This window comes from Phycodurus eques, chromosome 9, assembly GCF_024500275.1.
Source record: "Phycodurus eques isolate BA_2022a chromosome 9, UOR_Pequ_1.1, whole genome shotgun sequence".
Classification (NCBI taxonomy): Eukaryota; Metazoa; Chordata; class Actinopteri; order Syngnathiformes; family Syngnathidae; genus Phycodurus; species Phycodurus eques.
This window is the reverse complement of record NC_084533.1, coordinates 8252173-8279558: the sequence shown is the minus strand read 5'-3', so window position 1 is coordinate 8279558 and position 27386 is coordinate 8252173. Positions and strand designations below refer to the sequence as shown.

Genomic DNA, 27386 nt, shown 5'->3' with positions numbered 1-27386 from the left:
ATTATAAGTATTGTAAGTATTGTAATATAATATTTTTTTCACAGAGGATAAAGAATATATGCCTGTAAGAATTATGATATTTTCTGTCTACATGTGTTGTTCCACTGTTTGTTTTCAAATATTGGTTTCTTGAAGGGTTATATCACTGCGACACCGATGTTATTGGTTAGCCATAACGTCAATGGCGTTTTGCATCATTTGTTAGTATTAAGGTAAACGGAATTGATTAAGTTGTTGTTTTAAATACACATTGTGTAATTGTCTTTGTTCTATGTTTAATTTGACAGTAAAGTTCCACTGGGAATTTCATCTTAAAGCCTTATTTATTTCGTTTTTTTTTTGGAAGAAGAATTTTGTAGTCTGCCCAACTACTGCTTTTTGTGAAGCGAGTTGAATAGAGTTCATTCCCACCATAACACACTTGTATCTCAAATTTTTGCTTTCGTGTCAAAGCAAAAAAATCAGCTGAACGACGATTCGTAGCTAAAAAAAAAAAACTCGGAAGTCGTATCTCAAGGCATTACTGTTAGCTTTTGTTCAGGTGAGAGTGCAATGATATATGACAGCAATATAAGGTATATTACCAACTTGAGCACAGCAGTGTTTGGAAACTTAAGCAAGCTGTCAATTTTTTTTGTTTTCTGAAAAATTTTCATTTTGGAGGTGAGGGGATTCTGCCCAACAGCTACGATATATAAACTATGAATTATTACTGCCATTTAATAGTATAGTACATTCCTGTAGCCACACTGGCTATGCAGTGAATTTGGTCTTCTGCCATTGACGTCACACCAAGACATGGAGTGCATGCTAATTTTGACAATAAAAATACATAAAATCAACTTGTTTGTGAAATATCGACCATTAAGACCCCATACCTTCTTTAAAGGAAATCCAATTAGGAATCAGTAGGGAATCATTCCAATAAACTGAATTGGAAAAAACATTTGGTTTCAATACGCTTTCAATGAACTCCCTTCTCCTTGAAATGGGCCACATAATAATAATGTGGGGATTGAGCATCAGCAGTCTTTGTTGCAGCTCACTATTGACTTGGATGGAGACTAATTCTTACACTGAATCTTTAATAAAAGGAAACGTTAACAGCTTGCCAAAGCATGAGCATTGATATGCTCAGAAACTGCCCAGTCCTGCTTTCATACTGATTAATTATTTACATTTGCTGTGAAATATTAATGTTGAATGTCATGGCTTTAGGCGTGCACACAAAGCTGACAGTCTTTAAAAGGATGGAGCGCAACCCGCGAAAAGGTAATTCCAGCACTCTACTGTCTCGGAGCGCCCCGAGGTTTAGGAGGTAAGATTTTATTTGGGAAAATAATGAGAGGCAGACATCACAGAGGTGGATTTATTAGAAAAGAAGGTCATATAGCCTCAGGACAGCAGACGCACTGTTCAAATTGCGGGAAACACAGACAGTCATCCCATTTCTCCTGTTTGCGTGAGGCGTCTGTGGCGCTTACCTGTGGCCTTAAACTCAATGTGGGAACAAAACCCCACCAACAAGTGCCTTCTTTTGAAAAGTTAGTTTTACGTCCTCTGTTCAAAGACTGAATGTTCCGTCCCATTGTTACTTACATGTATCTTTTATACCCATCGTCGCTACATGACAGAAATCATGTATGCATGTGCATAATCCTCTTAATGAAGATGAAGACTTTTTAACAGTGCGAATGTCAATATTCACCTACGGAAAACAATCTTTTAGCAATGTGTTCTTACAGTAATTTCTTTGGAAATTGTTATTGGGTTCGAAGAGGGATGTTTTTCCCCCAACAAGATGTCCTCTTCTGCTCGCCCTTGCAATGATGCAGAGTCCTCATGCAACACACTTCCACAAACGCATGCAATAGCTTCCACAAACATGGCCTTCATTATCGGTTGTACAAACGAGTTGACTTGTGGACTCGTTGACTTAACTACTCCACAAAGATGTTTACACTAGTCGCTAATCACTCCTTTTTGGCTTGAGGAGCAGACAGAGCCCTCGCAGCAACGGATGAGGGTGCGAATTAACATTAGGTAGTCCTCTTCAGTCTTCTTAGTTAGTCTTTGGTCTTAGTATAGTTAGTCCTCTATTTATTGTTATTCTATTAGTCTTCTATTTCTGAATGTGTAGCTGTGGTAATTGAGAGAGAACCAGTAAAGGGGAAAACCAGGCTTGAGCAGGATTTCTAACAATTTCTCAGCCTACACTATCAAAGTGGAAGGAGAGCGGGGAATTATTCCACCGCACACGAAGAGGTCCGGGAATATTTGTAAACATTGTAAATTCCCACCATGCAGAATGCACTGCTGTGGTTTATGGTTAGGCTACCCTGGCTGTTCCAGTGGCAAGAGTGAGAGTATTTTTACTCTGGCTCGGAATACGTACCATCACGAGATTGCAGGCAAGCTAACCCCACGTCTAAGCTCGTGTTCCAACGCAGGGGCGGGATGTCAATTGGGTCCGGTCCTTTCCAGGCCGACCTGGCCTAGCGTCTTTTTTGAATTTTTATTTTTATTATTTTTTTGAATAGGATAATTCCTATATATTTTCCAATACTCACAGCCATCTTTGAACAAAACAAAATTACAGACTACTATTCAACAAATACAAGACGACTTCTAGGCTAGCCTTGTGTCAACAAAGACGTGCACGAGCGCATCGGTCGCATGCTCCGTGCACACGGAGCAGAGTTTCTCGGCTTCCAGCCAGAGTACCGGTATAGATTATAGCCTGCAGGCTGTGTTTATGATTTGTGACTTTGTCGGACCCTTGCTGTTGTGCCGTGCGCGGAGCGACCAACAATTGTTGTTGTTAAGCAGCAGACAAGCCCTAAGCGGGTCGTCTCCGGCCCCCCCTCCCCCCCACACCAGACGGGAACCAAAATGTGCAAAGCTGACAGCTCTTCTTAGTGGAGGCAGGATCCAGCAGCACGACTACAGGTGGGCACAGTGGGAACATGGCAAAATATGACACCTAGCAGACCATGCATTTGTTATGCAAATGATTTGGGATACAAAATTGTTTAATACTACATTGATTCTTGTTACTCACCGTTAGAAAATGTCTCTGTGACCTGACTTTGTGATTTACAGTTTTAGCAATTAAGGCAGGGGTGTCAAACCCTTGTTTGTGTCGGGCCGCATTGTAGTTATGATTTCCCTCACAGGGCCGTTAGAACAGTGAAACCTTATAAATGTTGAATCATCACCAAAACATATTATTACCATTACACAACAAATTGAGGGATAACTAGTTTTGAAATCAGAAGACAAGAATAATAGTTTGTTCAAGTGTTTGGTAACAGAAAAATGCAATATCTCAACATTATTGTTTATTTTTATGACAATTTGGAATTTGGGTACAGATTTTAGCAAAAATTACAGAAATTGACGAGCATGATTTGCTTTCGCGGGCCACATAAAATGATGTGGCGGGCCACATCTGTCCCCCGGGCCTTGAGTTTTCCACCTATGAATTAAGGGATACATATTATTAGATATGTGAACAAATGAGCGGGATTACTCTGATATAAGAAAGCCTAAACCCTCCAACAGGGTGTGCGTGTGTGTTTATGCGGGCGTGTGTGATTTATGGCATTTTCTTAAATTAATTGCCTTTGTGTATTAAGAATGTAACTCTTGTTATGATGATGATGATGATGATGATGATGACTATCATTATTAGCAGCAGCTTCAGGGGTGAAGGTCACTAGCAGAGGGGTTATTGAGGGACTGGGTGACCCCATGGTGGTGGCGCTGGTCTTGGAGAACGAGGAGGAGGACGAAGATAATCTTATCGCGGGAGAAGAAAGAGAATTGAACAGGAAGCGGCAATAACCAGACCGTAGAGATGCCGTGTGTGAGGCTGCCATACTGGGTAGGCAATTGTATTATGCATACAGTGTATACAGCAGTGTATCGGTTGTGCGCACTGGGGGCCTCTCTGTCTAAATTCCTTGGCTGAATTTTACGTTGGTGCGTCCCTGTTCTAACGTGTGTGTGTGTGTGTGTGTGTGTGTGTGTGTGTGTGTGTGTGTTCCAGGTAAATACAGTGTTGGAGCTGTCAATTGTTGGTGAATATCTATATGAATAATAACTGTACCAAAAAATGTCAATGATTAGTCGATGTCGTCTTGACTTTCATCACATTCGTGCAGACCTACAAACGAATCTGGTCAAACAAATCGTAGCGTACATGGTGTGCTTAAAACGCCATATTTTTTGTTTGTTAGCAGTCGTTTGCAATCTTTTATCTCCCGCGCTGCCCTCTCTTGTGTTTCCCCTATACAAACTCAAAGCAAATCTGTCCTTTGAAAGACGCTTGCGAAGGCTGGAGCTGGACTCGTCAGCTCAAGAGCCCTTGACAAGATGAACTTGCGGAGGATGTGGCACTCTTGCGCCCTGACTCATCTGCTCTTATAGCCATCAAAACATTTACGGCAAAGAATTAGCAGGCTGGCTGCCACCTCACGTCTGCAATGGTCAGCCAACCCCGAGAGCCCCCAAAACACATAATATATGTGATGATGGATATATTAATCAGGAGTTCCGTTTGTACGACAGCGATATAAACCCAATTTTTACGTAAATCAGCACAATCCCTGACGTTTGCTAACGCACTGATAAAGTCATAATTACAGTTAATATTTGTATGAAAAACTCTTCGAGGCCATAAATATGAAAGACTAAGTACGATAGTAACTAAACATGCCTTCTTGTGTGGTGTGACGACGTCTTCCTATGCCGGTGTGCAAACTTGTTCATGGCGCGACGACGTGTTCGCGCAGCACAAAAAGGCGCACTCTGTTTTATTGGATTGTTTTATGTTTGAGATTTTGCAATTAGCAACTTTCTATGTGTGTCAGAAAAGTTCCAGGATGAGCGGAACAAAAGATATCATTTCAATCCAAAGTTTTCTCCTTTGAAGTTATCCCCCTGGAGTCTAACGTACTTCCCCGGCCTTCTCTGCCACGACTCTATGAAGTCCTGAAAGGATTCTTCCGGGATATTCCGCAGCTCCTTCGTCACATCCATCTTGATGTCATCCATGTCTTCAAAAAGGGTCCCCTCGATGACCCCCTTGCACTTGGGAAAGAGGAAAAAAAAAACACGGAGCCAGGTCGGGTGAGGAGGGAGATTGCTCCAGCGCAGCGATGGTCTTCTCGGCCAGAAACTGTCAGATCTTCAGCGCATTGTCAGCAGGCACGAGTCGTCTCTCGCCTCTTCTTGCATACTGAACCACGCAAACGCCGCCGGAGCGCTTTGTAAAAAGTGTTGGTTGATCGTCTGGCCCACATTGTAGGGGAAAACTCGTCGTTTCGGTTTGAAATATGTGTTTTGTGACACCAGTCCTAGAACTTTGCCGACACACCTCATATTGCCTCTGGTCCAGTATTTACACAGTACCCTAATATAGCGTCTGTTGCTCGAGGGGATTTCATAGATTAATTGCTGGATTGGATTTTGCTTTAATGGTAGTTTTCTCTAAACCCCCCCCCCCTTTTTTTTTTTTTTTAATAGTTAGACATTGACCTCATATATCCCCTCAGCAACCTAATTGCGCCGACTAATTCAACAGTACAATAGTGCAAAGGCTGTTTAACGGCCTAATCTGTTAGAACTAATTATTTTGCGGACAGTCAAGGACCACACACACGCACACACCAGGAACCATCATTGTGTGTGTTTAACAGCCAGGATGCCTTGCTGAACAATGTTTAAAGACTTTGAGTCCTTTTTTTGAAATGTCATGTAAGAGGTTTAGGCACAACGCCGATGCCATTTTTCTTTTTAATATCCGTTAATTTAGCGATTTCCACGGTTACCTTTGTGCTTCTCGGTGTGGTTAATTGTGTTCAGAATGGCCTGTTATGTAAACCAGCGGTCTTCTTCTGCTGTTGGATCTGAATAAGAGGAGATCAAAAGGGGGATGGGTGCAGGGGGCATAGAGGAAGAGCGTTTGCTGCCTTCTCCTCTTCTCCATTCTCACCACATTCCCTCCACCGCACGACTTGCCCTGGATTCCCGCGTTTGTTGTCCCTCCCTCGCTCGGACATGACATTTTAATCTCGTGTTCCGTGCCGCTTTCCCGCTCGCAGCCTAACCTAACCCAACTCATCTGGCCTATCACTCTTTTTCTTTCTTTTTTTAATCAGTCCATCACACATGCACCCATCCATTCCTCTCCGCCTTTCTTCATTAATCCTGTGCAGCTCCGGTCGCGAGAATCTCATTCTAATCTGAAGTCACACTACGGCCCCTGTTGACTACTAATCCGCTGCTCGTACATATACGAGTGTGTGTTTACAGGCTCAGATGTGTTGTGTGTGTGGCAGGGAGAGGGAGGTTGCAGGTGCTGCGAGTGGAACATAAGAAGGTTATGTCCATTGGGAAACGCACGCAAACACACAATTTGTGTCACACAAGCAGCAGCACAGGAGAGAGGAAAACAACAAAACAAAGAGACGCCATTCCAAAAAATATTAGGCCCATCTCTCACTTAAATCTTCCCGACTGTCTCTTTTTCATCTCCCCACAATGTATAAAAAGCAGATGCACTCAAGTGCGCGTTTCTCCAATGGAAGTCATGTCTAATATCACAGTAAAAGAGCAATAAAAGCTTTCCAAAAAAGGAGCAGCCTGCCTTCGGAAGCTCCATCAAGGGGACACGCGTGTTACCTTGGCCCCCACATTTTCCCCTTGACTTTGTGGCTCCCCGTGGGGTTCCCTTGTCAAAGTGTCCCTAACTTAGCACACGTTCAATCGGCTCCTGTAAGTCCGCTCCTCTGCGCGCGGCTCAGCCCCGCGATGCGCTCGAACGCTCATCGCCGTGCACCTTCAACCAGCACGACGTCGCGCCGCTAACGCGAGAGCAGAGAGACGCACTCACCTCGGAGGAAGTGTTTTCACAGCCGTAGTCCACTTGGCTGCCCCGCAAGCCCAAAACAGCGTCTCGTCATCGCGCACGCCACAGTGCAGCCTCCTCTTCCACCACCTCCTCCTTCTCCTCCTCTTCCGATCGTCAAAGGGCGCAGTGTACCTCCCTCGAGCCTCTAGCGCAAAAGAGCGGCGTGTATGCGCCTCAAAAGTCCGATTTCTACACCCACTTCTGCAGCTCCTCGACGCGCAACACTTCTGGACCGCAACCGAAGCCTGATGCTTTCAGGAGCAACTTTGGTCACCTTCAGCGCACTTTGCTGCCTCCTCCTTCTCGCTCGTCTGGTGCTGGGCGAGTGCGCGCGCGTGCGTCCGCTCGTCAGTATGCGCTGCGTGCATGAGCGTGTGTGTGCGTGTATGTGTGTGTGTGCATGTGTCTGTCTGTGCGTGTGTGTTGTGTTGATAAACACACACATGTGCAAACCCTGCGTTAGTGTTCGTTTGCCAATGTGTGAACGTGCAGGTTTATCTGCATGCGTGTATATGTTCAGTCTGCATGTATATGTGACATCATCTGTGCGTGTGCGCGCGCGCGCGCGCGTGTGTATTATGGACATATGTGTCAACACGCAAATGTGTACAGTAATCCCAGCTATAGAGTGGATTTTTTTTTCTGGAAATGTTTTTGTTTGTTTTGAACTACATGTGTTCACAAAGTGTTTAAATATCTTTCAGTGTGTTTAAACTGTGTGTGTGCGTGTAAGGAGTATTTTAAGGCTTAGACTAAAAAAAATAAAAAAAATTCATATGGTGCTGGAGCAGAGGCGAGTCTAGGTCGGGTACATTGGGTGGGCTGAGCCCATGACCTAATTTTAGAAAGTACCCTTCTGAAATTTCATCGAACTTTTTAGACCTTGAAAAAGACCATTTGGTGGACGACCCAAAACCCTCTCCACTAATAGATAACAATAACAATACTAATTAATTGATATTATTACCCATCCATCCATCCCTTTTCTGAGCCGCTTCTCCTCACTAGGGTCGCGGGCGTGCTGGAGCCCATCCCAGCTATCATCGGGCAGGAGGCGGGGTACAGCCTGAACTGGTTGCCAGCCAATCGTAGGGCACATAGGAACAAACAACCATTCGCACTCACGTGCACACCTACGGGCAATTTAGAGTCTTCAATTAATGCATGTTTTTGGGATGTGGGAGGAAACCGGAGTGCCCGGAGAAAACCCACGCAGGCACGGGGAGAACATGCAAACTCCACACAGGCGGGGCCGGGGATTGAACACGGGTCCTCAGAACTGTGAGGCTGACGCTCTAACCAGTCGTCCACCGTGCCGCTTGATATTATTATTATTATTATTATTATTCAGCTTTAGAATATATTTTAAAGTTCTGTTACTGGTCTATGAATCACTAAACTGTTTAGGTCCTGGCGGCACGCTGGATCATCAGCCTCACAGTTCTGAGGTCTGGGGTTCAATCCCCGGCCACGCCTGTGTGGAGTTTGCATGTTCTCCCCGTGCCTGCGTGGGTTTTCTGCGGCCACTCCGGTTTCCTCCCACATCTCAAAAACATGCATGGTAGGTTAATTGAAGACTCTAAATTGCCCGTAGGTGTGAATGTGAGTGCGGCTGGTTGTTTGTTTGTATGTGCCCTGCGATTGGCAAGGTGTACCCCGCCTCCTGCCCGAAGATAGGTGGAATGGGCTCCAGCACGCCCGCGACCCTAGTGAGGAGAAGCGGCTCAGAAAATGGATGGATGGATGGCTTAGGTCCTGAATACATGAAAGAAATGCTAATGGAATATAAACCCAGTAGGGCTCTGAGATCGACAGTCCAAAGCAAACATGGTGAAGCAGCATTTAGCTATTATGCTGCACAAAAATGGAATAAGTTGCCAACAGAAGTGACCTCAGCCTCAAGTGTGCATGTTTTTAAGTCCAGGTTAAAAACTCTTCTTTTTCCCCATGCTTTTTAGAGCCTTTCCACTTTTAAATGATATTTCTGGCACTGTACGCTGTTTAAATTGTATTTTTTTTTGTCTTTGTCTTTAAATGCTTTTAATCATGTAAAGAAGATTGAGTTACGTTGTGTATAAAATGAGCTATAAATAAATTTGCTTTGCTTATTATTATTATAATAATAATTATTATTGTTATATCTGTTTATTCAATAGATTATAAAAGTCTGGTTTGTTGTCAGAAAAGCACAGACCTTTTGTTACAGTATGAATACAATGAGTATTTCATCACAGGAAAGGAATATTAAAAACAGTTTTGCTAGTCTCTAGCTCTATGAAAGAAGAAGTAAGTTGTTTATAAGGCCACCTTTTGATTGGAGTAACAGACAACACTGTTGGAAATGTAGTATATACAGCATAGTGTAACAACTACACAAAAAAGAAACGAAGACAAAGTCATTATCATGCAATAATGTATACATATAATGATTTATTTATTTTTTTACAGTCTCTCACCTGCACCTCGCTGACTTCTTTAAAAAAATTTAAAAAAATAAAAATAGCGTATGTCCATCGATTGAAAAGCAGACATTTGCGAACAGTGTTTCAAAAGGTGTCCTGTCGTAAACTAGCATTTTACTAGATTTAGGACATGTTAGTTATGGCAACGAAAGCGATTTGTGCTTGGGTGTGCGTGTGTGTGTGTGTCGCTCTACTTTTTGGCTCTATGAGCTCTGTTACAGGTTCAGCAGGTCGCCACGGTCCGGTGAGTACAACATTTCACTGAGTGTTGGTCTGACAGGATTGACACGCACGCACGTCGGAATTTTGGGCTGACATGCAACCAGTTTGGAGCCTCATTTTACAGTTGGTTTCATGTGCTATGAGACTGCAATGCATGTCACGCTTGCCAAAAACAATACAATACAACAATACTTAATAAAAGCCCATAGGCACTCTGTGACATGGTGCTAAAATGGGGAATTCATATGTGGATCACTCCTTATTCATTCATCCAGAATCGGAGCTTGATGATTTTAACTTCTACAGAGACACATGCCAAAGTGCACCTCTTTGGGCCCCTCACAAAAGCACACTTTGCCCCTTTGGGTGCTGTGTACTGCACACAGCAATACCTCTCTCGCCAGACCAGGGTGTGATAAACATTCACTCCCATGCCAAGTTAAAAATAAACATATTTTAACGAGCAAGCCTCAGAGCAGCCGTAGAGGCCGAATGGGCCCCCCGAGCCTCGGCCTGGGTGCAGACTCATCACCAGTACCCTCTGGTGCTTTGCCTGGCTCATCAGGACTACCAAATAAAGTGTTTTTCACATGCAAAAACATTTGCGTCAATGAGTGTGTGTGGGAGGAGGGAATCTCAGTCCCTGTAAAATGCATTTGGTGTCAAACACATGCCAAAGCAACAGGTGTTACAACCACTATTACACCATTGTAGCCAATCAGGACGCTGAGGAAATTCTGAAATCATTCCCTGGAAAAGGCATAACTGGTAGACCGATTGCAATTGATCTCCGTAATATCTCATTTGAATAAAAAGTTAACCAAACAACAAACACAATCTCACAAAAGGAGGTAACTGTGTGGAAAAAGAATCTCATTTTCACCCGTGGCAAAGTATTCATAAATTTCAGTCTTCACTTTAAATGCAGTAAAGAACAATAACACATGACATACAATGATGCCTTGATTTACGGGTTTTATCTGTTCCGTGGCTGCTCTTGTGACTCAAGACACTCGTATCTCAAATCACAGGGTTCGTACACTTTTTAGGAATAGTTTTCCATGACTTTTTAATGACTTTTCCAAAAACCTTTCACTTAATTTCCATCCTTCCATCCATTTTCTTTACCGCTTATCCTCACTAGGGTTGCGGGCTGCTGGAGCCTATCCCAGCTATCTTCGGGCCGGAGGCGGGGTACACCCTGAACCGGTCGCCACCCAATCGCAGGGCACATAGAAACAAACAACCATTCACACTCACATTCACATCTATGGGCAATTTAGAGTCTTCAATCAACCTCCCATGCATGTTTTTGGGATGTGGGAGGAAACCGGAGTGCCCGGAGAAAACCCACGCAGGCACGGGGAGAATACGCAAACTCCACACAGGAACCCCCCAGAACTGTGAGGCAGATGTGCTAACCAGTCGTCTACCGTGCCGGCTCACTTAATTTCAAAGATTGAAAATGTAACACATTTTGTTGCCAAATTTAACATTTCAGAATTCATGATGAGCAGAAAATAGGGTTGGGCTTTGTTTGAATTTGAACAATTCTGGTTTCGATTCTGATTCCGAACAATTGCCGATTCTGATTCTTGTAGAGGGTATTCTTGTAGAGAGCTGTCTCGAGACCATCGCGAACTACTTGTTGCAAAACGTAACAATGGGATTGGTTATAGGAGCATATCTAAGCTTCTGAATATTCCAGTGAGCACAAATGGGGCCATAATACGTAAATGGAAAGCCAATCATACCACCATAAATTAGCCTCGATCAGGTGCTCCTCACAAGATTTCTGACAGAGGAGTGCAAAGAATAATCAGAAGAGTTGTCCAAGAGCCAAGGACCACCTGTGGAGAGCTTCAAAAAGACCTGGAATTAGCAGGTGCTGATGTCACAAGGAATAATCCACTCCGCCGCCATGGCCTGTATGCACGCTCACCACGTTGCTGAACAACATTTGAACAAGCCGGTTAAATACTGGGAGAATATAGTCTGGTATGATGAGAGCAAAATTTAACTCTTTGTATGCCATCATGCACACCATGTTTGGAGGAGAAATGGCACTGCACATCACGTTAAAAACACCATACCAACAGTGAAGTTCGGAGGTGGGAACATGATGGTGTGGGGCTGCTTTTTCAGCAAATGGTACTGGTAAACTTCACAGTATTGAAGGAAGGATGAATGGGCAAATGTACCGAGACATTCTTGACAAAAATCTGCTGCCATCTACGAGGATGATGAAAATGAAACCATGGTGGACATTTCAGCAGGATAATGATCCAAATAATACTGCCAAGGAAACTCTCAATTGGATTCACAGAAAAAAAAAATTAAGCTGCTAGAATGGCCCAGCCAACCACCTGACTTGAATCTAATCGAAAATCTATGGAAAGAACTGAAACTCAAGGTCCATAAATGAAGCACACGGAACTTTTAAGATTTAAAGACTGCTTGTGTGTAGGAATGAGCCAAAATCACACTAAAGCAATGCATACGACTAGTTTCTCCATACAGGAGGCGTCTTAAAGCTGTCAGTATTAAATAAATACGAAGTATTAAATAAATACCAGTTGTGTGTGTGCGTGTATATATATATATATATATATATATATATATATATATATATATATATATATATATGCATAAAACATCAACTGTATATTTACCTAAACTGATGGATTGGTTTAGTGTGTTAAATAAATGAATGATGTCATCGTGGCCCTTGCCTCCTTCGATTTTTCTTTGTGTGGCCTATGGAAGGAAATGTTTGGACACCCCTGGTTTAAATGAAGGAGCTAACCAGTTATTTTTTTAATGAAGTCATCTGCGCTTCTCTTTAAATTTTAATTCCATACGTTTGACTTTTTATGTACTTTAGTATGAATTTCTCACACGGCTATTTTTTTTACCCAGTATTAATATCAAACCTCTGAACTTCAATTTAAATGTTATGAATTGTATTTTCACATGGGGAAAGTTGCACTTTGGCGAGAGAGCATTATTTTTTGAAAAGCTCATAAAAATACACACATATGAGTGTCTGATGCTGCAGGTATTTTAAACATGCTCCTAAGCTCCCACTGATGGGCTGCTTTTTAGATATCAGACAAAACAGAACAATTTGGCAAACCAGTCCAGATTAGCAGCACGTACAGTAGCAACTCAAAAACTGGAAGAAAATTATCATATCTGCCTCTCCGGTATGTGCTTGAGTGTTCTGGACAGAGAGAGTCTCTTGCCCATATGCTCACTTGGTAAAAAAATAAAATTTTTAGCTAGTTATTTGCATTTGAGTTGGCCCGCAGTTTTACTTCCTGTTTAAATTCTTAGCATAGTACATATTTTATAGTTTTAGTTACCTGTTAAGTGCAGTGATCAGCTGAGAGTCGGAGCCACATGGAGCACATCAAAGACACGCCGTTATTTCTAAACAATGTGTCCGGAGGTGTTTAACCATATATATAATATTTGCATGATATAGTCCTATTGGAGGTGTTCCACTTGTGGGCACGTATAAAATATGTTTGTTACATAGCATGTAACTGTGTCATGATGAAGTTGTCAATGGTTCAACTCAGTTTTGATAAGGTGTTCTCCTTAATGGACTTAACTGCCGTGAGGTAGTACTTTACGTTTTTATATCCTGGCGCACCCTTAAGAATCAAACATTAAACAGTGCTGCTAATTCTCATTTGAAATCAGGTTGTTCTTTCATTTTCTTCTCCACTTCCCCTAATGAAAAATATGGCAGTCATATTCCTATAGGAACTATTAGTTCGGCGACTGTATTGCTGTAATTTATGGTCTAGTTATCCCTCACGGTATTAAGTTAATGGCCCTGCAACGGCAATTATTTTCTTAAGTAAAACTGGGTTGAATCATGTTTGTGCCACAACTTCCCAAATTCCAGATAAAACACACTATGGAGTGTGTGATTGCAGTATTGACTCTGTGATGCTAATTGTTTGTATAAATATGTCTGATATCCTTTAAAAGTCCCATGCCCTCATTTTTAAAAAGAATCTTTGATGGCCTTGTATGGTGTTTGCCAGATAATTTGGGTTGAAAATACCCAGGGTGCCTTTTTCCAGCTATTCTAGTTGGTCTTTTATGCCTGACACTTCAGAGGACTGGATTTCTCATTAATATTTAATATGTATCAATAAGATTTGCTCTGATTGGATCACTGATATCTCTAATTCAAACGTGGAAAACAGCGTTGCTCTGATTGGTCCTTGGCGACTTCTCACACTTTGCAATACTTTGGTCAGTGTCCAACGACGGTGTGCTGTGAGCGAACACAGCAAGCGAGACACCCACGTCCCCAGGCTGGTCCCCCCCACACACACGATCATGTTTCATGACAATGACTGCAAGTTTAGCTTTTTAATCCACGGTTACTTTATAAATAATAAATGTAGTTAAATATTGTTGTAAAGCCGAACACATGTATGGGGGATTGTAGTTACTGATTGAAGTTACTTAACAGTTACTCAGTACTTTAGTAGTTTTTTAACTGAGTACTTTATTCCTCTTCTAGTAATTATTTGGAGGGCTACTTTTTACTTTTACTTGAGTCATACTATTCTAAAGTAACATTACTCTTACAGTACAATATTTGGCTACGCTACCGACCTCTGCCTATATGTAATAAAAGCAAAGTATGTCAACGTGGAGCATTTGCAAGGCAACAACATCCAAATGAATGATTTACTACTCTGTTCAAATGCACTAAACTGCTTTAGGATATGTAAAGCAATATAGGCAGAGCTACCTCCTTGCGTAATGCGAGGCAATCAAATAGAGCAGGTTTATAAAAGCAACAACTGAATTACAAAAACAATGCTCACCACATGAATGGAAATATAGTGCATTTACAGTGACCGCCCCAGTCAGACTCTTAGCATTCTTTGGCAATAGATTAACATCAAGTCCCAACTTGTACAGTAGTTTCGTTATCCAGCTGCCACTTTATTGTTGTGGCTCACACTTACACCGCCCAAGGTGTTGTTTGGGACGATACCGGGACAAATACAAATACACTGTACCATAAATCCCTGCTATTCACGGGGGGATAGGGAGCGAGTCTTGCTGGGAATAGCGATAACCCACGAGTAACAGACGTCCCTTAAAAAATATGTATAATTCCATGCACTGTATTAATAGTTGCAGCCACCCATTTTCTGTACCACTTACGAGCATGAAATGCATTATGTGAATGGTGAGTTTTTCAGAGAATTTGTTAATAGGTGGGAGTTCACTTTACTGTACTTTAGGGTATGTTGACTCCTTGTACTGTACTTAAGGGTAAGTTGATATACTTAAATTACGCAATTAAGAGAGTAATTTGGAAAAAACCTGAACTTTTACTGAAAAAGTCTTTCAAAGGCGTTGCAGTAGACACGCTTGGACGTTCATTAACGACCGGTCCCCTTGCTTTTGTTTTTCTCCTCCGATGTAATGAACACTACACATTTGGCTAATGCAGGTTATTTGTGGAACAGAAAAAGACAAGAAAAACCAACAGCTCCCGTCATTTACTTCAAAGAGCAGTCTCTAAGAATCGTATCATTCGCAACTGATACATCACTACACTGATGAGTTTCATCACATCATCTCTCTTGGACTGTTTCACGCAAATATCACTTTCGAGCACAATCGAAGTTACATCAGCTGCGGGTTAACAAGAAATCACGGATGGAGAGATGTTTGAGGACGTATGTGATAAGTGACAAGTTTGTGATCATGTAAATACTTATGGGCTCGGGATTGGCCTTCAATGGAGTTTACGCTAGCTGCAGTAAAATGCTATTTGGAACTTGTCAGTTTCCTTGATTTTTGACGTGGTTTACAGAGGAGTTGTTTGGTTTTGCAGGGTTAGGAAATTATCAGCGAGCCATTCCATGATATGGAGTCTGCTAGTAGGCGTGGCTCAATTTTTGGTGGTGTTTCTCGTCTTTTGCGGTTAAACTTGTCAGTTGTTTTTCCAATACATTTTGAAATTAAAACAAAAACGTTTTAGTATTTGCTCTGATTGAGTTGAATCAAATGCTCAGGCTAAGTTATAAATGCAAAGTCATCTGTTATTGCATGTCATATTTGTATGATTAAATAATTACTTATGTTGATTATCCATCCATCCATCCATCCATTTTCTTCCGCTTATCTGAGGTCGGGCTGCGGGGGCGGTAGCTTTAACAGGGAAGCCCAGACTTCCCTCTCCCCAGCCACTTCATCCAGCTCTTCCGGGGAGACCCCGAGGTGTTCCCGGGCCAGCCGGGAGACATAGTCTCTCCACCGTGTACTGAGTCATCCCCGGGGTCTCCTCCAGGTGGGACATGCCCAGAATACCTCACCAGGGAGGTATCCAGGAGGCATCCTAATCAGATGCCCGAGCCACCTCATCTGGCTCCTCTCTATGTGGAAGAGCAGCTGCTCTACTTTGAGCCCATCTCGGATGACCAAGCTTCTCACCCTATCACTAAGGGAGAGCCCGGACAGTCTGTCAGTTACAACCCACAGCTCGTGACCATAGGTGAGGGTAGGAACGTAGATCGACCGGTAAATTGAGAGCTTCGCCTTTAGGCTGAGCTCCTTCCTCACCACAACGGACCGATACAAGGTCCAAATCACTGCAGACGCTGCACCGATCCACCTCTCGACCTCCCGTTCCATTCTTTCCTCACTCGGGAACAAGACCCCAAGATACTTGAACTCCTCCACTTGGGGCAGGATCTTATCCCCGACCTGGAGAGGGCACTCCGCCATTTTCCGAATACTACGGTCTCAGATTTGGAGGCGCTGATTTTCATCCCAACCGCTTCACACTCGGCTGCGAATCACTCCAGTGAGAGTTGGAGATTACGGATCACCTCCGAGATCCCAGACTTTGCTTCCTCAAGGGAAGTTGTGACGTTAGAATTTAGGAGGTCTTCGAAGTATTCTCCCACCGACTCACAACTTCCCGAGTCGAGGTGAGCAGTGCCCCATCCCCACTATACACAGAGTTGATGGTGTACTGCTTCCCCCTCCTGAGACGCCAGATGGTCGTTCATGCTCTTTTTTTTGCCTCAGCGACCACTAAAGCTGCATTCCGCTTGGCCAGCCGGTACCCATCAGCTGCCTCAGGAGTCCCACAGCCCAAAAATGCCTGATAGGAGCTTCAGCTTGACGGAATCCCTCTCCGCTGGTGTCCACCAACGGGTTGCCGCCACGACAGACACCAACAACTTTACGGCCACAGCTCCGGTCGGCCACCTCAGCAATGGAGGTGCGGAACATGGTCCACTCGGACTCAATGTCCCCCTCACACACCAGCTCGGGCTCCTTCCCTGCCAGAGATGTGACGTTCCTTGTCCCCAGAGCCAGCTTCTGTAGCCGGGGATCGGACCGCCAAGGTCCCTGCCTCTGGCCACCGCCCAGCTCACACTCCCCCTGACCCCTATCACCCATCCCACAGGTGGTGAGCCCATGGGAAGGGGGGCCCACGTTACCCTTTCGGGCTGTGCCCGGCTGGGCTCCATGGGTGCAGACCCAGCCACTAGGTGCTCGCCTTCGAGCCCCAACACCAAGTCTGGCTCCAGATGTCAGGCCCCGGTGACTAGCGTCTGGGAAAGGAAAAACGTAATACCATTAATTTACTCATCATCCGGGTCTTTTAGCCGTGCTTTGTCTGGTCCCTCACCTAGGACCTGTTTGCCATGGGTGACCCTGCCAGGGGCATAAGGCCCCAGACAACTTACCTTAATTTCTTGTGTATAATGTGCACCCACGTATAATAAGCACCCCCAAAGTTGACCTCAAAATTCTGGAAAACCCTTCTACCTATGTATAATGCATTTTTACAATGCATGATTTTGCTTCTACCCATATGATCAAAACATGAAGTATTATCTGTATTCTGTTATTTAAAAAAAAAAAAAAAAATATTCTGAAGTTAAGCACTTTATGCACGTAATACTTTATTTTTATTTACTTGCTCTTATTTTGAAAGTTCACAGCCCTACCTTTATTTAGTAAATGAGTAAACACACAGTTGTGCTCATATGTTTAATTACCCGGGGATCATTTGTAAGATGTGTACAATTCTTTAAAGAAAACATGAAGGGTCAGGCGAAAAACATTTAATTTTATTTTAATGGGATTCAAATTAAATGGTCAAGCATTTCAAAAAAGCATTATCAATAAACAAAACATAACCATAAAGAAATTAATGATGGTGGTTGTTCCGTCATCAGTCATATTTAAAAAATATAAAATAAAATTGACATACTCTCAAATTCTTTGAGAGTATGTAAATTTATGAGCACATCTGTACATATATGTAGTCATACTTACCCCTGTCATATTGGAATGAAAGTGTAGGCTACATCTTTTTCATAACCACTAGGAGTCGGTGGCATATTAGAATGAAAGTGTACACCTTTCTCCTAACCTCTATGGGGCGGTGGCATTTTGGAATGAAAGTGTACAGCTTTTTCATAACCTCTTGATGGCGGCCTACATTTATAAAATGGGAGTTTTTTTCCCGTTTTCCCCTATACCCATGTACAATGTGCACTATTGAGTTTTGACAATTTTCTGCAGGGAAAAATGCGCATTCCAGATGATAAATTACGGTAGCTGCTAGGATCACTGGAACACACAAATCCTTCCACCACCATAAGGTGACGGCTCAAGGAGGGGGAGGATGTTGCCCATACTGTCAAGAAATACTTTTTACACATGCATTCATTCATTGAGTTTCCTTCACTTAATTCAAAGCAGAAGTCAAACCGGTGACACTGCTGCTTATAATTAACATTAAATAAAAGTATACTAGCACGTCACTAGCTTTATCCCTTTTTTTCCCCTTTTGGACAGTTTGACATAATTTATTGACATTGTCATTTCAATGATGGCTGGATTTGAAATATGTCAAAGAAGTATAAGGGTGGTTTGGGCATGGAGTCATGGGCCGAGCAGAAGTAGGAGTAGGAATACACAAACAAGTTGCATTGGGGCTTTGGGAATAAGAGGGAGGCAGAGGGAGAAAATAAGGTTGGAGGGCTGCAGAATTGAAAAAAAGATTGCTTTAATGAAGCTTTGTATTAGAGATTGGAGCCTTTAAAAAAAAAACAAAAAAAATCATAATTATTCTGAATTTAATCCCCTATTCAAACACGCCCGCGCACACGCATGCACGCATGCACGCACACCGACACACACACACACACATACACACACACGTGCACGTACACTTAGGTGTCAGAACAGCCTTTGTGAGCCAAGCAGAGGATGAGTGCTTTGTCCTCTTGCATCCTCTTTGTCAAATCAATGTCTTCCTCCTGCCTCCTACCAATGTTTAAGGTATTTAGCTTGTGTCCTTCACTGGTGTATCAATCTCTCAAGCCCTCCAGCCTTCGTACTCTCATTCCTCTTCCACTGCACACACCTAACACCACCCCCCCCCCCCCCCCCCACACACACACACACGCACACACCCCCTCAGTGAGATTACTTACCTCCCAAGAAAGAAATACACTCCATCTTGTTGTTTTATGTTCCAGGCAAATTTAGTCCTGCGTCTTCCTCGCTCCACTCTCAACTCACTTTCACTTCATCTCTCTCCCGTTTGCTTGCTCACCCACACCCCGTCCCCCGATACTTCTCCTCCCCCACTCCCTCCCTCTCTCTCTCTCCATATGTACTTGTATAACTTAGCACCCCGATACGATAATTGGTGTGTTTTGACAGCAGATGTTGGCACGTTTTATTTAGCCGCTGCACTGTAAGCTATCCCGATTAATCATGTAATACTGCTAAAGAAGAAAGTATTTAAGTGTAGTAGTTGTCTGCTACTTTTTTTTCAGTTGGTTGTGTAGGCCAGCATGTACACGACGGTACATGTGGATTTAGTCAGATGCTCTAACCCTTCCTCACCCCAAGAGTACAGAGTCAGTCTAATTAACTAGATTTCCGTAACAAACCTTTGGGCTTTACCATCGCCATGGTTACCCACTGACACTGTCTGCATTTGAATGTACTGTATGTGTGTGTCCTGCAACAATGTCTTTGTTTTCGCCCACTGGACTCCCAGGCAGATTCTGCCTCACACACTTTTATCTCTGAACAACCGGCCATCGACAGAACATAACAATATCACAAAAAAAGATGAGTTTAGTATTGGGAGATGAAAAATGAGAGCTAGCCAATGATATAAGTTCAGCCGTGTAATATAACAATAAATACTGTAGATATATAATAATGGCTATCGTACAATTGAATCCTCTATTGTTTATATCGTTAGACATAGTGTACCTTGCCACTACTGAGGAAATCCTGTCATTTCCTTTCCTCCGCTTTGTAAATACTTTTACTAGATGAATGGTAGGCATACTTGAATGTAAGCATTGTGTTGTATTTTAATTCTTTACTCTTAACTGCATTTCTCAAAGGTGATTGTACGACCAGATATTTTCAGATTTATATTGTTATTGGGCTATAAAATGACCTATTTCAGGATATAAAATTGTGTCCATATTGCACAGCTCTTGATTTTAGGATCAATGCTAAACTTGGTTCACCCCAACATAGTAAGCTCTAATACAAAAACTGATTTAATAAAAAAGGTTCTGCCTTTACAAATATAATGATGTTTAGGGTTTGGCATCGGGAATCAAGAATCGATTGGAACCGGGACTAACGTTCCGGTTCTCCCGGAATTGTTCAAATTTAAAATTTTCGGTTCCCAGTTTCGATGCCTAGTCCGTGGACCCCGAAGAAGAAGTGGCGAAAACCAACGAAGAAGTGGCGAAAACCAACGAAGAATGCGCACGAACACCTGCTTGTGCCCAGCGGCGGCGAACAAAAGTGTATACCTTCTGGGGGCATGCCTTTAGCGTCCTCCTTCACTCGCACCCTTCCCCCTTTACGTCCGCATGCTGTACTCAGTCACGTCTGCCTTTCCTCTATATAAGCAGCGTGTCGGCAGGAAATGCTCCCAAGTCAGTCAAGCGGAGCGCTCATCACACAACAGTTATAGATTTTGGAACTCGGTGCACATATAAGGCGCGCCGCATTAAAAGGCGGCCTGTCCATTTGGGAGAAAATTTAAGACTTTTAAGTTTTATGGTCGTGAAAATACGGTACTCTTTATTTGTGTCCGAAGTCTGCTCTCTCCAACTAAGTCTCCAAAACGTCTAACCTTGGCTGTCCCTCTGATGAGCTCATTTTTAATTTGATCCAACCTGGTCACTCCGAGAGCGAACCTCAACATCTTCATTTCCGCTACCTCCAGTTCTGCTTCCTGTTGTCTCTTCAGTGCCACTGTCTCTAATCCGTACATCATGGCTGGCCTCACCACTGTTTTATAAACTTTGCCCTTCATTTTAGCAGAGACTCTTTTGTCACGTAATACACCTGACACCTTCCTCCACCCGTTCCAACCTGCTTGGACCTGTTTCTTCACTTCCTGACCACACTCACCATTGCTCTGGACGGTTGATCCCAAGTATTTAAAGTCCTCCACCCTTGCTATCTCTTCTCCCTGTAGCCTCACTCTTCCCCCACCAGCTCTCTAATTCTTGCACATATATTCTGTTTTACTTCGACTAATCTTCATTCCTTTGCTTTCCAGTGCATGCCTCCATCTTTCTAACTGTTTCTCCACCTGCTCCCTGCTTTCACTGCACATCACAATGTCATCTGCAAGCATCATGGTCCACGGGGATTCCAGTCTGTATTATTTTAACATACTTCGCTGCCACTTCAGACTTGCCCGTGCAGTACCACAGTTCCTCTCTGGGTACTCTGTCATAGGCTTTCTCTTGATCCACAAAGACACAATTTAGCTCTTTCTGACCTTGTATGTACTTTTCCATCAACATCCTCAAGGCAAATAATGCATCTGTGGTACTGTGGTTTCTAGGCATGAAACCATACTGTTGCTCACAAATGTATCTAGCACCCTACTGGCACCAGTCAACATATTTCCATCTCTATCCTTAATCACCCTAACCTGCTTCACATCCTTCCCATTTGTATCCCTCTGTCTGGCCAACCTGCATAGATTATTTTCTCCTTTTTTAGTGTCCAACCTGGCATACATGTCCTCTCAGTGTCCCACTTCTTCTTAGCTAACCTTTTTCCTTGTATGATTTCCATTACTGTGAGGTTCCACCACCAAGTCTCCTTTCCTGCCAGAAGATACACCAAGTACTCTCCTGCCTGCCTCTGTGATCACCTGTCCTCTCAGTGTCCCACTTCTTCTTAGCTAACCTTTTTCCTTGTATGATTTCCATTACTGTGAGGTTCCACCACCAAGTCTCCTTTCCTGCCAGAAGATACACCAAGTACTCCACCAAGTCTCCTTTCCTGCCAGAAGATACACCAAGTACTCTCCTGCCTGCCTCTGTGATCACCTTGGCTGCAGTGGTCTAGTCTTCTGGAAGCTCCTCCTGTCCACCGAGAGCCTGTCTCACCTCTTCCCGAAAAGCTGCACAACACTCGTCCTGCCTCAGCTTCCACCACATGGTTCTCTGCTCTCCCTTTGTCTTCCTCCCCACCACCAGAATCATCTTACACACCACCATCCTATGCTGTCTAGCCACACTCTCCCCTACCACTACCTTACAGTCGGTAACCTCCTTCAGATTACATCGTCTGCACAAAATGTAATCCACCTGTGTGCTTCTACCTCTGCTCTTGTAGGTCACCTTATGTTCCTGCCTCTTCTGAAAAAAAATGTGTTCACTACAGCCATTTGCATCCTTTTTGCAAAGTCTACCACCATCTGTCCCTCCAAGTTCCTTTCCTGGATGCGGTACTTACCCGTCACTTCTTCATCACCCCTATTTCCTTCACCAACATGTCCATTACAATCTGCACCAATCACGATTCTCTGTCTGACTTTGATGCTCAGAACTACTTCGTCTTGCTCCTTCCAGAATTTCTTTTTCACCTCTAGGTTTTATCCAATACATAATACCCTCAATTTCAAGTTTCAGCCTCATCACTCGATCTGATACACTTTTAACCTCCAAGACATTCTTAGCCAACTCTTCTTTTAAAATAACCCCGACTCCATTTCTCTTCCCATCTACACCATGGTAAAATTATTTAAACCCTGCACCTAAACTTAGCCTTACTGCCTTTCCACTTGGTCTTCTGGACACACAGTATATCAACCTTTCTCCTAATCATCATGTCAACCAACTCCCGAGATTTTCCTGTCATAGTCCCAACATTCAAAGTCTCCACATTCAGTTCTAGGCTCTGTGCTTTCTGTGGGAGGAAACCGGAGTACCCGGGAAAACCCACACAGACACGTTGAGAACATGCAAACTCCATACAGGCAAGGCCAGATTCGAACCCGGATCCTCAGAACTGGGAGGCATTTTCCTTACCACTTATCCTCACAAAGGGTCATGGGCATGCTAGAGCCTATCCCAGCTATCTTCGGGCGGGAGTACACCCTGAACTGGTTGCCAGCCAATCACAGGGCACATAGAAACAAACAACCATTCACACTCACATTCAACCTACGGGCAATTTAGAGTCTTCAATCAACCTACCACGCATGTTTTTGGGATGTGGGACGAAACCGGAGTGCCCGGAGAAAACCCACCCAGGCACGGGGAGAACATGCAAACTCCACACAGGCGGGGCCGGGATTTGAACCCCGGTCCCCAGAACTGTGAGGCAGATGTGCTAACCAGTCGTCCACCGGCTGGTTTCCAACAATCACAGCAAATTGTCCAGGTCCTGAAGGAGCAAAGCAGCCCAAGACCATCACACCTACACCACCATGTTTGACTGTTGGTATGATGTTCTTTTTCTGAAATGCTGTGCTACATTTATGCCAGATGTGACGAGAGACACACCTTCCAAAAAGCTCAACTGTAATCTCATCAGTCCATATAATGTTCTCCCAAAAGGCTTGGGAATCATTCAGATGTTGTTTTGCAAAAGTAACACAAGTCTTTATGTTCTTTTGGTCAGCAGTGGTTTTCGCCTTGAAACTCTGCCATGGATGCCATTTTTGCCCAGTCTCGTCCTCATTGTTGAGTCGTGAACACTAACCTTAACTGAGACAAGGGAGGCCTGCATTTCTCCTAAAATAAGTCATTGCTGTTCTCTTGGGGTAATCTTTGTAGTCCGGCCACTCCTGGGAATGTTCACCACTGTTCCGTGTTTTCTCCATGTGAGAATGATGGCTACCACTGTGATTTTGTGGAATCCTAAAGCTTTAGAAATAGCTTGATAACCCCTTCCAGACTGATAGATGTTAATTACATTATTTCTTCTGGAATTTTTTGGGAGCGTGTCATTTTGTTGCAGCTTTTTTAGATCTTTTGTCCGGCTTGATTTTGTCAGGGCAGATTCTGTTTAAGTTGTTTCGTGATTGAAGAGGTCTGGAGGTAATCAGGTTTGTGTGTGATCAGTGAAAATTAGCCCAAAATTGTGATTAGTCACAATTAATTCATGATTTAACAAGGTGGGTAGTTAATTTTTCATGTAGGGCCAGGTAACTTTGAATACTTGTTTTCCCTTTTCCTTAAAAACTCCATTTTAAGTTCACTTAGGTAATATTTGTCTGATATTTTCATTTTATTGGATGATCTTAAACTTTAAAGTGCGGAAACTATGCAAAAATATCAGAATTTGACAAGGGGGCCGATACTTTTTCACAGCACCGTATCTATAAATTTCACAGCACATCAAATTTATAAGGAGGAAATTTAAGAATAAACTTTTGTAAGGGATGCGCTTCCATTAGTCCCATTAACCACAAAAATACTGCTGCCAGATGATGATTTAAAATTACACTCTGTGTGCATTGATTTGCTTTCAAGGGAGGAGGTAATAATTTGGCCATTGATCTCATTACCCTCAATCCTTCATTGGCCTACTTGGAAAAAGCACTACTTAATGTATATCATTAAAGAAATTGTTGACTTCCTGTTATTCAGATGAAAAAACTGCAGTATGGCTATTTTAATGACTGCCTGACAAGACAACCTGAACAATATTGTTTTCTTATTGCTTCTTACAGAGTTGTTTATTTTGCTTTGGCACGCAAGACCAGTCTGAGTTACATTTATTTAACTTTTTCGGATCATATCGTGCATTGCTCATCAGTACTCAATATTTGTATGAGGACCCTGCTCATTGTATTAGGCACTGAATTACACCAGCAGAGCCAGGTGATTTTATTATATTGCTATGTTAAAAAACAAAAAAACAAAACGGTGTGCTCTGAAGATTGGGATTAGAAAGCGCTTTCACGTAACCTGTGCTCTACTTATTGTGATAATTTCCAATTAGCCTAATTTCTCACATATATTGCGCACCCATGTATAATACGCACCCCCAAAGTTGACCACAAAATTCTGGAAAACCCTTTTACCTATGTATAATGTATTTTTACAATGCATGATTTTGCTTCTACCCATATGATCAAAACATAAAGTATTATCTGTATTTTGTTAGTTTTTTTGAAAGAATTATTCTGAAGTTAAGCAGTTCATTTGAACACGTAATACTTTTTTATTTACTTGCTCTTCTTTTGAAATTCACAGCCCTACTTTTATTTGATAAATGAGAAAACACACACAGTTGTGCTCATATGTTTGATTACCCAGGGATAATTTGTAAGATGGGTGCAATTCTTTAAAGAAAAGATGAAGGGCCAGGCGAAACATATATAGTTTTATTTCAATTTTATTAAAAAACTTTTATTTCAGTTTTATTAAATGCTGTCAAGCATTTCAGAAAAAGCATTATCATCAAACCAAACATAAGCATAAAGAAATTAATGATGGTTGTTGTTCAGTGATCAGTCATATTTAAAAAAAACAAAAACAATATTTCATAAATTCCGCAAGGGTATATAAACTTATGAGCACAACTGTACATATTATGCAGTCATACGTACCCCTGTCATATTGGAATGAAAGTGTAGGCTACATCTTTTTCATAACCGCTAGGTGGCCCTGGCATATTAGAATGAAAGTGTACACCTTTCTCATAACCTCTAGATGGCGGCATACATTAATAAAATTTTCCCATTTTTCCCCTATACCTATGTATAATGTGCACCAGTGATTTTTGACATTTTTTTGGGGGTGTGAGGGGGGAAATGCGCATTACACACGAGAAATTACGGTACTTGACGTAAATATTTGCCAATGGTCGTGAAGAGTTGGGTTCCATTTAACAAATATAAAAATCTACGGCAGTGAATTATTTAAATGTTCTTCCATTAGATGGCAGAAGACACAAGGTGTGTGTGTACCTGTTGTTATAATACAACAGAATAAAAGGTTTGTGTTCAACTGGACCAGATTTCACACTGAGGTCAACCCCAATTTCAATGAAGTTGGGACATTGTGTTAAACATTAATAAAAACAGAATACAATGATTTGCAAATGATGTTCGACCTATATTTAATTGAATACACTATAAAGACAATATATTTATTGTTCAAACTGATTAACCTTATTGTTTTTAGCAAATAATCATTAACTTAGAATTTTATGGCTGCAACACGTTCCAAAAAAGCTGGGACAGGGCCATGATTACAACTGTGTTACATCACCTTTTCTTTTAACAACATTCAATAAACATTTGGGAACTGAGGACACTATTTGTTGAAGCATCGTAGGTGGAATTCTTTCCCATTCTTGCTTGATGTACAGCTTCAGCTGTTCAGCAGTCCGGGGTCTCCGTTGTCGTATTTTACGCTTCATATGGCACCACACATTTTCAATGGAAGACAGGTCTGGACTGCAGGCAGTCCAGTCTAGTACCCGCACTCTTTTACGACAAAGCCACGCTGTTGTAACGTGTAGAATGTGGTTTGCCATTGTCTTGCTGAAATAAGCAGGGGCGTCCATGAAAAAGACGTTGCTTGGATGGCAGCATATGTTTCTCCAAAACCTGTATGTATCTTTCAGCATTAATGTCTAAGTTACCCATGCCATTGGCACTAACACAGCCCTATACCATCGCAGATGCTGGCTTTTGAACTTTGCGTCCATAACAGTCTGGATGGTTCTCTTTCCTCTCGTAGAGCATAGACTTTCGCCAGTGTTTCACAGTCCTAATTTAGAAATTATTTGTTATGTAAAGTTTATTTTTGCATCTGATAAAACACACAATTCAGATGCAGACTCCTGAGAGCTTTTTTAGCCCAATTAAACTCTAAAGATTCTTTGTTCTACAGTATGATTGTTTGCTATTATTTTGATGAATGGACTTGGGTGACGATTAATGGTAATTCGTTCACCTTGTCTGTGTTTCAGCCAACCAGACTCTGCTTGGAGGAGGTGGAGGTAAGTCATAACCCGTTTGAACTGTATATGTAAGTCATAAATCATATGGACTGTTTGTTGTAGGTCTGATTGGCTTTGTGGTGAAAGCAGTCAATTGTGGTCATCAAATCATTTAAAAATGTTCATCTTTTCATATGTTGATGCGGCATAATTTACTCTATGAGGATGTGTTTGGTGGCAGTCTCCTCTTTGCTGTCCATTTTTCTGCTCGAGGGTGTGTGCAGTCAATAGTCATTAATAGATGTGGAGTGTTGTGGGTATAAACAGACATTTTTCAGTGTATTGTCGACTCAGTGCTTTGCGATGTCTGCGTAATGTAAGGCGTCTGTGGTTAATCGATACTTGCAATAAATATGTTCTACTGAGGCAACAACATGCACAATGGCTGTTTGTTGGGACTTGCAAATTTGTGACTTCCATATTTAAACTTCCCCTTTGAGTGTGTGATTTTTTTTCTTCATGAT

At 42.5% G+C, this 27386-nt stretch overlaps 2 protein-coding genes across 7 annotated transcripts in view; one reads left to right on the top strand and one right to left on the bottom strand.

Moving 5' to 3' along the window:
• flrt1b (fibronectin leucine rich transmembrane protein 1b) overlaps nucleotides 1-7220 on the bottom strand; it is a 44218-nt gene extending 36998 nt beyond the window's left edge. For both annotated transcript variants that reach the window (XM_061685323.1, XM_061685324.1), the window contains exon 1: nucleotides 6899-7220. The gene's annotated coding sequence lies outside the window, so the exon portion shown is untranslated. The remainder of the gene's footprint in view (nucleotides 1-6898) is intronic.
• Nucleotides 1-27386, top strand: part of macrod1 (mono-ADP ribosylhydrolase 1) — a 174517-nt gene that overhangs the window by 85130 nt on the left and 62001 nt on the right. For all 5 annotated transcript variants that reach the window (XM_061685331.1, XM_061685329.1, XM_061685330.1 and 2 more), the window contains exon 4: nucleotides 26893-26922. In XM_061685331.1, the coding sequence (XP_061541315.1) occupies nucleotides 26893-26922 (30 nt within the window). The remainder of the gene's footprint in view (nucleotides 1-26892; nucleotides 26923-27386) is intronic.